General features: G+C 37.9%; 1 protein-coding gene across 1 annotated transcript; it reads right to left on the reverse strand.

The window, feature by feature from the left end:
* Window positions 1–7,413: 7,413 nt before the first annotated feature.
* Window positions 7,414–14,159, reverse strand: LOC129376235 (NXPE family member 3-like). Its single transcript, XM_055055781.1, has 8 exons — window positions 14,080–14,159; window positions 11,482–11,634; window positions 10,681–11,136; window positions 9,942–10,237; window positions 9,721–9,791; window positions 9,245–9,277; window positions 8,941–9,129; window positions 7,414–8,859 (listed from the first exon to the last, which is right to left on the reverse strand). The coding sequence occupies exons 2-8, from the start codon at window positions 11,614–11,616 to the stop codon at window positions 8,285–8,287; spliced, it is 1,755 nt and encodes a 584-aa protein (XP_054911756.1). The 5' UTR covers window positions 11,617–11,634; window positions 14,080–14,159; the 3' UTR covers window positions 7,414–8,284.
* Window positions 14,160–14,881: the final 722 nt, after the last annotated feature.

Raw genomic sequence — 14,881 nt, forward strand, 5'->3', positions numbered from 1 at the left:
CGCTATTTATACCCTCAGTGATGAGGGGCTGGCCAAGGAGGACTGAAGAATTTCATTGGATAACTCCAATGTCCTTCAAAGACATCAACCAATGGGCTGTCGCCCATATATATATATATATATATATATATATATATATATATATATATATATATATATATATATATATATATATATATATATATATATATATATATATATATAATGGGAAATAATTGTAATTTATATATATATATCTATATCTATATATATATATATATATATATATATATATAATATATATATATATATATATATATATATATATATATATACCTGCCCTGGATAGAAGTTCAAACGGAATGCAGCTATATATATTTTTTCTTTTCTTTTTTTTTTTTTCAAATTGTCAACCTGCCACACTGGCTCCAACTTACCATTGGAGCAGCCATTGGCCTTATTTCCATTCCTGTTTCACATACCTGTAATTGTTGCGATATGAGCCATTGTTCAATAATTGGTCCTATTTTTCCCTTTGTGTCATACTTTCAGAAATTACACCACAAATTTAAAATGACAGGTGAGCAAAGAAAAAATAAACTTAAAGAATCTCGAATTATAAAAAGCAAAGTCAGACGGACCAATGAACTTACCATGGTGGGCAGCCATTGTTGTTGTGGGTAGCAGCTGGTCTCTCACTGTAAAATTTTTAAATCTCTTCTTTTGGAGGGGAGCCTTTCCTGACAACAATGAGACATCAGATCTATTTCTTCGTTCCGAAGGAGCCATCAACTCAGAGGAGGAGCTGAACCGACGAATGGTGGAGACCAGTTGACCTCAAAGCGTCCTCATCTTTTGGACAATGTTGTTCCTTTCTCTTCAGCCCGGCTTCCAAGCCTGTGAGCATATTTTATAAAAAGTTGGCAAACAGATTGCAACACAGCAGACAAACCCAACCTTTGCCTTGCCTTATCGCCTCGGGAAGGCCGGGGAAAACTGTCGGGCAAAACCACCCAGTATGGAAAGCTGGAAATCACAAAAAAAAACAACCCAAAAAACAACAAGAAAAAATTTTTTATTCTTTTTTTTAAAAAAACGATTTCATGTAGTTTCAGAAGAGAAACAAAATATATATTTTGGTGTTTTTATGAAACCAAACATCAACACAAATCAACTCTTGAACTGAATTACACCTTTTGGGATGACTATAATAAAAAGTTGTTGTTTTTCTTTTTAATTTAAAAGAAATAAACAATGCTTGAGAAAAGTATCAACATCTTGCTCCGTTGGGTGTAGACTTAAACCTCAACATTGGGACTTCGGATAGAAATAGAAAGCGATATTATTGTTAATATGCAATAAGCATTTCGGCGTGTAAGTTAAATTTAACTTCTGAAATAATCCTCTTTAAAGATTACGATTATCAAGATGCTCCAGCACATTTTATATATTTATGTATTTTAGTTTTTTCCAATTTCAGCCTCCTCTGGACAGACCCGCTATAGTTTGATTGAATTGTAATGTAAAAAAATATTTCAACATTTCATAAACTTTTTTGTTTGTTTGTTTTTCTTGCATTAGTGTGACATGTTGTTTCTGACACTAGAACAAAACACTTCACTATTCTTTACTTTTCAGTTCCAACTGGGGGAATAAAAAAAGAAAACTTAACTCTTTGTTGTAAGTTTTGTCTCCTCTGAGCAGCCAAAAGGAGAAGTTCTGCAGTCAAACGCCGACTGTTGGTTGATGCGGTCCGGTCTGCAACTGTGTATACTCCCTGCGTTTCCTCTGTGGAAGTTTGTCTTTGTTCTTTTTATGAGTGCTCCTTGTTTTTCTGCTGTAGTCAGTGTTCACGTCACACTGCAGGATCACAGCAGGGCTTTTGGGCAAAGAGTTGCAAAGCATGAAGCGGAAAGATGAACAAAAGGAGTTGGCTCCTTGTTGGAAACTACGATGAAACGAAAAGTCAAGATTTAACGCCAAGTATCTCTGCCTTGTTTTCAGCCGTGAGCTCACACAGTTAGAACATCACTGATGGGGAATGGACACTTTTTCTTATTCATTTACTGATGTGTCTGCTGTTTTCATACTGGTTTTCTGTGAAAGAAGTTTCCTGACAATATGCAGACGCTTTCACAGCTGTCTGCAAAGATAGGTGACGTCCTGTGTAAATGTCAAACGCAGCTTTCTTAAAGAGTCACCACATCTGGAATTTGTTATCATTGCTTTTATGATTTTGTTTTGTAAAACTATAGTCAATGCACTTGACACAGGTCATTCAGCATGTTTTACACAGTTGGGTTTCACCATAACTATTTTGCACATTTCCTTTCCTTTAGTATGTTTCATTTAGTTTTGTTTTAGTCATCAAGAATCCACAACATACAGAATCCCACTTCTATTGGACCCATGGGAAAACTAAGCTACTTCATCTTATTTTGAAATATTTTCATTGCACTTTAAGACACTTGAAAAAAGGCCTTAAAGATAAAAAACAACGTCTTACGTCAGTTAGCGCACCAACGTCAATGTACAGAATGTCATTTTGTACACTGAATGAAACTGGGAAGCACTAAAACCACTTTGCTGGTGAAGATTGTGTGGGAGATGGTGGGCTACGGTCATCTCCCAGGCATCAACCAGTAAGAGCTCCACTCTTTTGAATATTGCCCTCAGGACCTTATCAATGCTGTAAGGAATGCCAGTCACTGTTGGCCAGAGTCTCGTAGAGCAGGGGTCCCGAAAGTTGTTCCTCGAGGGCCGGCATCCTGCATGTTTTAGTTCTCTCCTTGGTGGTAGTGACAAGCTTTTCAGCATGTCAATATTCTTCTAAGGCCTCTAACGAGCCATCATTTGATTTGGGGACCCCTGTCATAGAAGGACAGCGCTTTGGGATTTGCAGTTGCCATTACTAAAAAATGATAAACTTATCCTAACTGGCAGTCTGCTTCATAATTAGAGGGGAAAGTTGGTTTAGTTTGTTAATTTAGCTTTCTGTTCATCTCCATCGCCATCCTCTGCTCTTCCTCTCTTTAAACTGAACCGATGCTGCTGTGTGATTATCCCTCCCACGCTCTTTGCGACGTTGCGCAAAGGCATTAAGGAAGATTAGATTAGAAAACTTTTCTGCTTCTGCGTTTTGCTTTTTTTTTTAATAAATTCCCCGTTATTAGGGTTTCTGGTTGGAGAACCGGCCAGCTTAATGACGATTCCCTTGGTGAAATGTGACAGATTGTCATTACATCGCTTCTCTAAATAAACTATGTTCATTTTCGTTTCCACCTGCGTCCTCAAGTGCACATTTGCAACTGTGCTGCTGAAAACCATCCGTGGACATTTTGTCTCTTTCATTGTCCATTTTCTTCCTGCAAGTTCAGCTGAGTAAAAATAATTGGTAACACTTTATTTGAAGTGGTGTTCATAAGACTGACATGACACTGTCATAAATGTGACATAATGCCTGTTATGAACATGAAGGAGTTTTTATGAATGTTTATGTCTGTCGTCATGAAGCATCATTCGGTAAATTATGACACTTTTAAGGCAAAGTTGCATTAAAGCAACTGAGGCTAGCCCAGGACAATATACTGTACCTGCTGCACAGCACAAACTTCCCTGCAGGGTTGTGAATAAACTCACTCTTCTTCTTATATTTTTTTTTCAAATTGTTTTTGTGCTTGTGTGATTATTGTGTGGTTGAAAAAGTTCCTTAAAACTGAATTAAGATGATCTGCGCCAGTGGTTGTTTTTCTGAAAACAGGAAAGAATTGATCCATAAATCTAAAAGTTTAACAAAGCATTCACTTAAGGAAGAATAAAAATACTCATTTGCCCAATGAGTATTCAATATGTTCACCTGGAGGCCTGTTGAACATCAACGTCAACGCAACACTGAACACACTCAATTTTCTAAATTTGAAGGGTTTTAGGACATTATAGTTAAAATTAAAGTGCAAAACATCTGTGATTTATTATCCACTGTGAAATAGGAAAAACAACCAAATGAAGTGACTGGACCCGAGAAATTAAACAGACTCAAAAATCTTTAAGTCTTCATGTGACGGCACTTTTATATTCCACCTATTGCAGTGAAAGAACTTAAATTATTTCTGCCCTGGTTATGTCAGTTAGTCAGGCCCCGGTTGTATTGGCTGGTGAGTGCATGCGTGACTGCTTCCTCCCAATAAAATAGTCCCATGTAGTGAGTGAACCGTGTCCTGAGTTCACACATTAAGTTAGAATACAATAACTTAAGCTTTCTACCTGCATTTCTCTCCTCCCTCCATTGTTTAGGTTTCTGTCGCTGCTGACAACTGTTGCATAGAAACGGCGGTCGCTCCCCGAGACGCGTAGAAGAAATAAAATGACATCACAAAAGAAAAATAATTATGCACAGTGATTTGGATAAATAACTTTAATCTGATTACTGGATTTGAAATAGTAACACAATAGGATTACTCATTACCGAAAGAAGTGGCCCATTAAGACAAAGTACCAAGGTATCACAGATCTTCAGAACACTTGATTTGTAGGCCTATTACGTTATAGAGCTGCATTTATTCTTGTGCTGATGCGCCATATGTTGTGATGGTGCGCTACTTGGCAGAGAATCTGAAATACTACTTCAAATACGACAAAAAAGCGCCATATTTGGAAACCAGGTCTCTCAGGCCTATGCCTCTGTTGGTGCCGGCATTGAGACACCTGCGCCAGATTCGGCATCGGGACGCCTCTGTCTGTCGATCCCGGCATCGAGACGCCTGTGTCAGATTTGGCTTGACACAGGCGACACGCAGATTCAGCATCGAAACGGCCCTGTCGGTACCGGTATTTGTTGAAATGTAAATGTTCTCTCTCTTTGACAGAAACCTTTTGCGTCGAACTTAATCTTTGGACTCGAGCAATCAGTTTCCTCAGCTCCATTTCAGTTTGTACAATTATCATGCATTATTTGTTTCAGACAAGAACCACTTACGGATCCTCCCAGCAAAGAAAGAAACTGCCTTTCGCAACAGAATGAAACGCCAATAACTAGTGATGGGTGCGGCAACACCAATGAGTCGATACACGCGTTAAGACCTTAGACAAAACTCCGTGTCGGTGCACTTATTGCTTTCAGCAAGTCACATGACAGATACAGGAACTGTTTCGAAATGACAGTGGAGGGCCAAACTGTGTTTATAAGGAAGCAAATCCATCAACGAGATCCATTTGCCAAAAGGATTCTTGATCGTTGACGGTACAACGTCAACTATGGAGCAGCCTCTAGGCAAATTAAATGTTTTGTAGTTCGGTACCATTTTTGTCTTACATCAGAAAATAAGGTTGAAACAATAACTTTGTTTTTGTTCCATTCAGTTCTATTCAGTTTCTACTTGATCTACTGCAGAAAGTCGGAGGTGCAGTGGACAGAAAAGGTACAGAGTGCAAGTCACAGAAACTCATCATGTCACTCTCTCTTTTTTCCTCTCTCTTTCAAGCACCTGACCTTTTGGACGCCATGTTCATTCATAGGTTTTTGCGAGTCTCCAGATTGAGGCATAATGCAATGGACTAATGAGAAGGAAGGGAAGGGGAACCAATGTTTTATTCTTTAGCTTTTTCCATAACACAAGGGGGAAAAGTTGTCTGCCAGCCAGCACTTAATGTAACCAGTATAATTACTTTTAGCAGGTTTATTTTTATTACTACATTTCTGATAGAAAATGAGACAAGAGTGGCTGAAAAGATTAAACATACACATTTAAAAAAAATTTATATGGTTTTATTTACATCTAAATTTCAATATAAATATAGACTTCTCAAACATGAAAGAAGTAATTTGGTTCAATTAAGTCCTGCAGCAAAGCTGCGGTGATCCAGTCGACATACTGGGTTGAACCAGGAGGTGGGACAAAAAAACCTGACCTCAATAAGGTCATAAATAAAAACAAAAATTAGCATTTAAAAAGGGTTAAACTGCTATCCAAAACAACTAAACATTTCTTTAAAAAAAATATATATTCCATAAAGAATTTCTTAGGAATTGATCAAATGAATTTCAAGTTACAGATCAAAGTGAAGTGCACTTTCAAGTTGACTTAAGTACTGTTTCAATAATCAATTAATTGTTTGGGTTTTTTTTTTTTTTTGCTTTGTTGCGCAGCTCCAAAGAAATGAACCAATTCCAGATTTCTATGGGCCGTCAACAAAATCAATAAAAAGTAACTAAAAGTGTACTTAAAGAACAAAGTTACAAAATTCAAAGGGCTTATTTAATACTTTGAGGACATATTTTCAATTCGGCCAAAAAATCAACAAAAACAGAATGATCTTTTCATATACAAGACCATTTTTAAAACACCAATGCATCAATTTCAAGTGGGTGTGGTGTGTGAGGCCCCACACCTTGGTGCAGGTTTAGGCTAGGGTCATCTTTACATCTCCCTGTTTTCTACAGACTCTCTTTTTTTTTTTTTGTCAAGTATTACACTCAGAAATGTTATCCTTTACTTTTTTATGTTTATGATGAACAAATAAAAGTATTTAAGAAAGCTGAGGTGTCCGGAAGAACATAGTATATTTGTTTTCATTCAGATTTCCAGACACTTTGTTTAATTTAAAGCACAACTTCAATGTTTTAAGCCTCATTGTAATTCTTTACAAATGTAACTGTCTTCTGGAAACAAGGACCTCTTTGGTATACATGTGTTGTTGAAATATGTAAGTGAAATGATTTTGGGCCAAACAATGACCTCTGCGGTGTACCTGGGGAAATAATGACCAAGAACCAAAAGAGGAAAAGAGAGGCATCATGGCTTTCAACCAAAAGCAAAAAATTACAAATAACGACAGCCTTCATTTATTTATGAAGCCGGAGAACAGGTCTTGTCTCCATGCCCTGAATTCCTGAACAAAGTAGACTTCAGAGAAGTTGCACGTTGTCACTAATGAGCCCTAACTACATGATGACAGCCAATAATTTGGTTATTTTCCTACCAAATTACCAAATTCACTCTTCCGTTTGTTAGTTGAACTTGAGTGCAGCAGTAAAACATCCGGGAGTTTTAAAAGCTCGTGTGAATAATTTCCATTTTACAGGAGGGTTAAGGTTTAATTATTAAGAGAAACCTTAATAATTAAATAATGAATGATTTAATTAATGTAATTATTATATTGCACTTTTATTATAATTAAAACTGCAGGGTTTTTTTTTTATATGTTTGGACCCAGTTGCCATGAATGCAAAATGTTCCCTTTGTTTTGTTGAACAGGAACAAGTTTTCCAGACTGACTGCCGGCAGTTATAATTATGAGTTAATTTGTAACCAGTTTGTCTATGTAATATAATTTATTTGTTTGTTCTTTAGCACTGTGCATTGAACAGGCACTTTATAACAGGCACACGGTTGTTCTCCTTCAGACTGAGGCATAATGGAAAGGACTGCTGGGAAGTGAGGAGGGGAAACCAACATTTATTCTTCATCTTTTTTGCTGTTCCACAGGGGGGGAAACCCAGTTGGTTACCAACAAACACAATGTAATGATGAACTCTTACTTCGGGCAGATTTACATTATTGGGTTAGGGTGGTCTCTAAAAAAAAGTTTAACACATTTTTAAAAAATACATTTTATTAACATTTAAATTTCAATAGGAATACAGACTTTGTGAGGATTTGATTTTTCTGTGTCAGTTCAGTTCTTGTGTTTTATCGGTATGCCCCTGATTGTTCCCGGCTGTGTCTCGTGTTCCTTGATCATCCCTTGTTTATTTAATCCCACCTGGATCCTGGTCGTGTCTTTGCAGTCGTGTCACATGTGACTGACTGTGCTGTCGTTTGTCCTTGTTGCCAGTGCTACCAGTGCTACCAGTGCCACCAGTGTTGAGTTCCTTGTCTCTTGGTTCATGTGGTTTTCTGAGTTCATTCATTAAAATCATAATTCATTCTACATACCTGGGTCCACTGCGTCTACTTCACCACCACTAACCACAACTCATGACAGACTTCTTAAAAATCTGTTTTTCTTCAAAGCCTTTTTGGAGCCATTTCATCCCCGCACCAAATTTCCTTTACCTGCTTCTGTGTTGCTAATTTTGATTCCATCTGTTTCTGCTGGTTGACACGTCTTTAACGTGATATAGATGAAGTTTTACCAATCACCAGTGGTGACCCAGTTACAGGTCCATCCATCCGTTTTCTGGTCACCCTTCTCCCTAACGGTGTTGGGAGGTGCTGGTGCGTATCTCCAGCTGCGTTCCAGGCGAGAGGCGGGATACACCCTGGACAGGCCGCCAGTCTGTCGCAGGGCAGTTACAGGTCCTATTCTACAACTTTGTTGCTTTTTCAAAGTTCCCTGCTGGAGAACATATGTGGGATAAAACAACATTTAGCATGTTACTTATTATGGGATGCTGTGGGTGGAGGTTGTGTGGCAGGTGGTGGGCCAAGGTCATCTCCCAGGCGTCCACAAATCGGACATTCATCCCTTTAAATATTGTCCTGAGTATTTTGTCACGTTGAATTGAAAACCAGTCGCTGTTGGTCAGAGTCTCGTAGAGGGTCAGCGCTTTGGGGTTCGCGGTCCTGATGATGACCAGTGTACCTGGAGCTCTGGTCAACAGCCGCCCCACTGCCCTCCGTATGCTCAGCAGGCGCCGGATGTAGACCTCAACGGGGAAAGTGCTGAAGTGCGACCAAACTCCAATGACGATAGTCGTCTTTTCACCTCCAGCCACACCATCCAGTTCGTTGGCAATGTATCGTGTCTGACTGATCGGCAAGTTACCGAAACGAATGGGAGGAGCGTGGCAGCGGAACGTCACCAAGGTGTTCTTTGCATAGTTCAAGGCCATAAAAGGTCCTGTCTGCTGTAGACTTTTCAGGTCAAACTTCTTGAGATCTGAAACCGTGAAAAAGAGCAGATTAGACTAGAGCATGAAGAAATTTCAGTTGTTACTAGACATTTCTATTGGGCATCTACCTGGTGCTGCTGAGATCAAATATTCAAACCACTGCCTGATGGTGGAGTCTCCATACAGGTGGAGCACCTGGCCACTCAAACACTGGCTAATTGCAGAGTTGTTAGTCAGCTGGTGAACCGTGGCGCCATCTAGTGCTCGCCAAATTCCCTGGTAATAATAACCAGCAGGTTGAATGTTCACACTTCCCCCTAAAGTCAGAAAGAAGGTTAAAAAAAATTAGTCAAGAAGAAAATCAAGGCCAAAAACAATATTTTTAAAGACTGATTGTGTTATTGTATTTTTACACAATTAGATCAAATTTACCTGATGTGTTTGTGGGAACCATTTCATTCAGAACTGGAAGAAAATAACTTTGAAAGTTTAGTGACTAAACTATTATTATTATTACAGCTTAAAACTATTTAGCTGTTATGCTCATAATAAATACATGTTTATGGAAAATTAGGAAAAACACTAATAATTACAGACAGAACAAGTTCATTGAGACGCAGGTTGAGACTCAAGTGGGAGCCTTCAGTCCCGACTAAAGATATCTAAAAACATCTTGCAACAGGGTCAACAGGTCAAACTCCAATCTAAATTGATCAAGCACAGTCAACCATAGAGCCGATTCCAAGTGGAGACAATTACATCTCTAATCTCTACTTTATATGTAAACGATAAAAAACATATTATATAAGGTGCTATGAGAAAGCCAGAATAATGCATCAATGTAATTAATTTGTATTTCCCGTCCTGTAATTTGTCAAGCAATCCACTGCCTTGTTGTAAACCTTTACCTTTTAGTTTGGGTAAAATAGTGATGTTTGAAGTCCCTGATGATTGAATTAAGACTTTCAAGTTGACATCCCTACAGCACACAACAGAAAATGTGTTGAGCAACATCATATACATCATGTATTTAATTATAGAATATCTACTATTACCGCCAGTTAATTTATAAAATAATAAAAATTAATATTTTGCAAATAGATGAGTCAAAACCCGGTACTAACATTACCTTTGAAAGAGCTTTTCCTCCATCGGCTTTAGTTTCAGACCGAATCCTCCAAATGAGTGAATGATCCTGTGTTCACATTTGAGTTTCTTTGGCTTGTAGCAGAACCAGGGCTCACCGGTGCGGATGTCGGTGAAGTTGCACAGCTTTTCAGGGGGCGCCTTGAGGCACATGTTGCAAGCAGTAGCTTCGGTGACAGAGCCAAAGCGGAAGATGCTTTTGAAAGAAACTCTGTCAGGGTTCTGCTGGGTGATTCTTTCCAGCACAGTGACCGCCTCGCTGGGATGGACCAGAGTCACCTTTTTGAAAAGAACAGGAAAAAAGCCCTATGAAATAAAATGAGGTATCTCCAATGGTTGCAAGTATAATCTAGTGTTTTTGGTTTAGGTACGTAGAATCGTCCCTGTGGTCTGTCACAGGGACAGACACCCCAGCTCTCGCCCAATGGCCGCTGGAGAATGAAAAATATCACATAGCCCCCAAGTATAGTCTGCTTTATATGATGGAGAGATAGGTTTTTCCTCCTCAGGTGCTTCTCTGTGGTTTATGCCATCTCTTCCTACGTTTATGTTATTCCCTCTGATCCTAACATGTTGTAGGTTGGATATAAAGTCACCCAAACACGAGATTACCTGTTTCCTTTTTTCACAAATCATTAAAAAGGTTCATTTAGTTGACAGTAGAGGCACAGGTAGTTAGGACCCATTACTGATGCGCTCATCAAGAAATGTTTTAGTCGTACCTCAACATGCGCACTTCCTTCCCAGAGTAAAGCGAACACAGCAGTGTAAGAGCCATTGTGATGATCCAACACTCGCCCTGCGACACCTGCAAAAAGAGTCGAGTTGTGCAGTCGAGCAAGCAGAACATCTCCCCCTGATGACTTGGGGCGGCCCTGGAAGTCGGTGATTTGTATCAGAACCTCCAGCTGATCCCCTACTCGCCAACTTCCACCGCCGTTTCTTGGCAGAATGGTGAAGGTGCTGTGAGCCGGATCACTGGTGTCATTCAGAGAGAAGTCAGACGGTAGAGAAGGTGTTTCAGGCCAGGCGATGGACTCCTTCAACAGTTCTACCTCGAGAGCGTCCTCTGGTAACACAGAGTGGTAGGAGCAGACGCTGGCTGGCTCAGGAGGCTCAGTGGGACGTTTGAACCTTGTGGTGCTGAGTGTTGGGGCCTTTGTTGTGGGGACGCTCATCTTTAAATAGAGAAAAGTTTAGAGATCAAAAATCTATCAAGAGTAATGAAGAAAACCCTTGACTTATTTTAGGGTGATTCACTTTTTGAGTACAACACTGGCAGCTGTGTCTGCCAGAATTTTATTTTAAAAATACAGTAAAATTCATATTTACATAGTAAAATTGCTGCCTGTATTTTACTGTAGATTAAAGACTTTTTTAACAGTGTATAATCAGAGATGATGGTTTGTTGGCTCCATCTTCACTTGTTCGTACGACCTTTTCATGGTATGAAAAGTTGTATTTTTTATCGGCGTACTATCCTTAAGCATTTGGAGTTAGTATTTTAAAGATGACAAACTCACCTCTGACAACCTACAGGTTATGTGATCAGTGATGCTTTCACTGTAAAACATGACCCATAAAACAAGGCAGGCCAAGAACAAGAAGATCCAACTGTACTTCAGAGGAAAACGTTTTCTGAACGCCTGGCCTTCCATGACAAATGACGACTTGTGCTGAAAGACAAAATGAAAACAACAACTCAGGTTTCTGATTAAGTCTGAATTTTTTCATTAAATGATTGGAGAATAAATGAAAGAACCTTTTTGGGGATGATATTTACCGTTATCCTTTCCAGTTGCCTCAAACAACTAGTATGAAATTACATTCAGTTGAATTAAAGACCAAAACAACCGACTGAGAAAATTTTTAATTTCATTTAGCTTTTGTTGTATCAGTTTTAATAACCACGTAGGAAATGTCATTTTCTGTGGATGAGATTTTCATCACACTGCTGTACATCAAAAAGTTCAGATAAAATCAATAGTGATGTTTTTCATGTGAACTTCTGTGCTATTTATGAGCTAATTAACCAAGTTCTTACAAATCTATAACTTGCATAATCCTCAGTTAATCCTATTTATACATCTGAAAGACTAAAAGATTCAGTTTAGGCAGTTTTATGTGATAAGTGTAGTAACTGACGGTTTAAAGTGGATTACTGTGAGTGTACCATATCGTCTCATTTATGGTAATACCTGCAGAAAACAAATCCACTTTGAAAAATCAAACAATGACGTAATTGAATTGAGTCTGACCTGCACAAAGCAGTTGTACTAATGCCATTAAAAAAAAAAAGTAGCTGGTCAACTGCTCAACAGTCTGACTCGTGTTTTTTAAGATAACTTTTATTAACTATTTCTGCTAATGGATCTGTACAGAAATGATTTTAAGGATAAATGTAAAATGACAGACAATGTTTGTACGCAAGACAGGTTTCCTTTGGGAGAACAAAGTTCATCTTATTTTATGAGCATCATAAAATAAGCTTTTTTCCCCATCAGTTTGATCATCTCATCCTAAATATTAAACTCATTTTGATTGTTTTCTGCATTTTCCTTGCATTTTTCTACCAATAAGGACATACAAAGTTGACCGTTTGTTTGTTTTCCATATATTTAGCTAGCAAAAAAAAAAAAAAAATACTAGAAAAGATAGTTTGACAGAAATGAATACTGTAAAAATGGTCAAGATGTTTTAATAAAATTACTTGGCAGAAATAGTTTTTACATCCTTCTAGAAAATGGAGACTCTTGTTACAGTTCCTGTTTGCTCCAAATTTGATAAATGGATAACTTCGGTAGAAACAGGGAGGTTTTAACTAGGCGACGTGCATCTCGAACTTGAAGAAGAGTTCAGAGGGATTTTACCTTTTATACGTAATGACGCCTCTTCTCTGAGTTACTGCTGCAAGTTTCATATCAACAGGACTATAGACAGTGGATGAAAATATTAGCAAGCTCAGAAATTAAAATGCATCCCCCATCAATAGACTAGACAGTTAAAATATAAAATGTTCGATATAACGGGCCTCTGTTTTGTGATGCTTTAAGCTGTCATGGTGTTAAAAGAAAAATTAACACCATAACACCATAAAAGAAAAATTAACACTCATTATGTCAATGCTGACATAATGAGTCAGCATTGCCTTGGTGGTAAAACTTAATCCAAAATATTGTACAAGATACACACGAGACATGTTTTCTACAAAAATAATATATAATTAAGCAAGAAGGTTCTTGTCATTGTCTGGTTTAGGCCATTAAAAAAAAACCTTTAAATGTGACCAGGGCTGCTGCAAGATTTTATGAGGTCTTGAGTAAAATATAAGGGCGTTGGATCGCTCTACAATAAATTCAGAAAAATTTAGTGCCATCAAAATATTGCCATTTTCTGATCACCTTTCTCCCTAACAGGTTGGGAGTTGCTGGTGCCTATCTCCAGCTGCATTCCGGGTGAGAGTCGGGGTACATCCTGGACAGGTGGCCAGTCTGTCACAGGGCCAGAGTTGTTAAATAAGTTGTAAAATGTGAAAATAGTTAAAGTTTTTCAAAAAACGCTCAGTTTGAACTTGTCCTAATTAAAACCATGTTGTTGTGCTACAGTCGTGTCACACAACTCCTCACTGGCTTCCAGTGGACACACATAGCTATGGCCATATAATAGGGATATAAATGCCACACACTTCTGTAAAAGTCTTGCAGTACACACCTTGTAGTATGACACAAACTGCACACATCTCTCATTCACATATTCACACAACTATGTTTCAAACACGCAGATATTCACTAAAATGAATAAATCAAAAGGTTATTCTGACCTTTGTCCTACAACGTGGTTGTTTCACCGACAACCACGTTTAAAAATATTTCTTCTTGTTGTATTCTCATTGTACCCAATATGTCAATATTTAAATATGTCAACTCTTAAAAATAATAAATTTCAGAGATATTTTGTGCTAAACAAATGCAGCCTTTTTGTACCACAAGTGCTATAAACTGACAAATTTAACTAGACAAATTTTTAAAACTTGAAATTTTAGATGGTTGATGTGTATCCAAAGAGCAGAAGAAAACCACCAGCGAAGAATAATAACTTTTCTCGTCTGTTTTTTTCTTTACCTTTGTATGTTTTTCTATTGTCGTCCTCGCTTTGTGAAATCCGGAGAGCTGTGTGGAGATGTGTGTGTCTTTGTGTGTTTTTCTGCCTCTCTGTTCTCACAGGGTGTAACTGGAATAGGACTGGAGCTATAAAAATAGAACCATGGACTTTGACTCAATTGGACCAACAACTAAAAATGATCAACGCCTGGCACAGATGTTGTACCACTTTAATCATGTCGAAACAACACATCATTCAAATTAAGCGGCACATTTTTGTGCCTTGTATTGTACTCCTTGTACTGTGAGGGATATTGTCTTTTTCAGAGGGTGGTAAGAAAAAAAAAAGATTGTTGTGCTGTAAGTTCAGACAAATATTTTTTTGTTTCATTTTACAATAATAGGGGAGTATTTTGTAAAATAAAAAACACACCTGTTTTTGTTCTTCTTAAATGCATATTTGAGAAATCCTTTGTAATATTCAGCTTGATTAAAGCGGAACTCACAAAAAAACACACAAGGGGGCTCTTGTTCCAGGTAAATAGGGTATGTTACCGGGTTAATTTGAAATACAACAAATGTTCAACCACTCAATACAAAATTATTAGGTTTTTACCAAAAAATAATTTATTCAGAAACTCGAAATTTGAATAGTTAATAAACCTACGTCATTACTCCAAAACCCACCAAAATAATGAAGGGTCTGATTCGCCTTTTTCGGGCTGATTCATCAAGCACACTTAAAAAAAAAAAAATAGAAAGTCCCAATAGTCCTGTTCCTTTTTTACATTTTTTGTCCATAAAAGAGTCCCATAAATTCCAA

The sequence above is a fragment of the Poeciliopsis prolifica genome, unplaced genomic scaffold (genome assembly GCF_027474105.1).
Source record: "Poeciliopsis prolifica strain line A6 unplaced genomic scaffold, Auburn_PproV2 SCAFFOLD042, whole genome shotgun sequence".
NCBI classification, from domain to species: domain Eukaryota; kingdom Metazoa; phylum Chordata; class Actinopteri; order Cyprinodontiformes; family Poeciliidae; genus Poeciliopsis; species Poeciliopsis prolifica.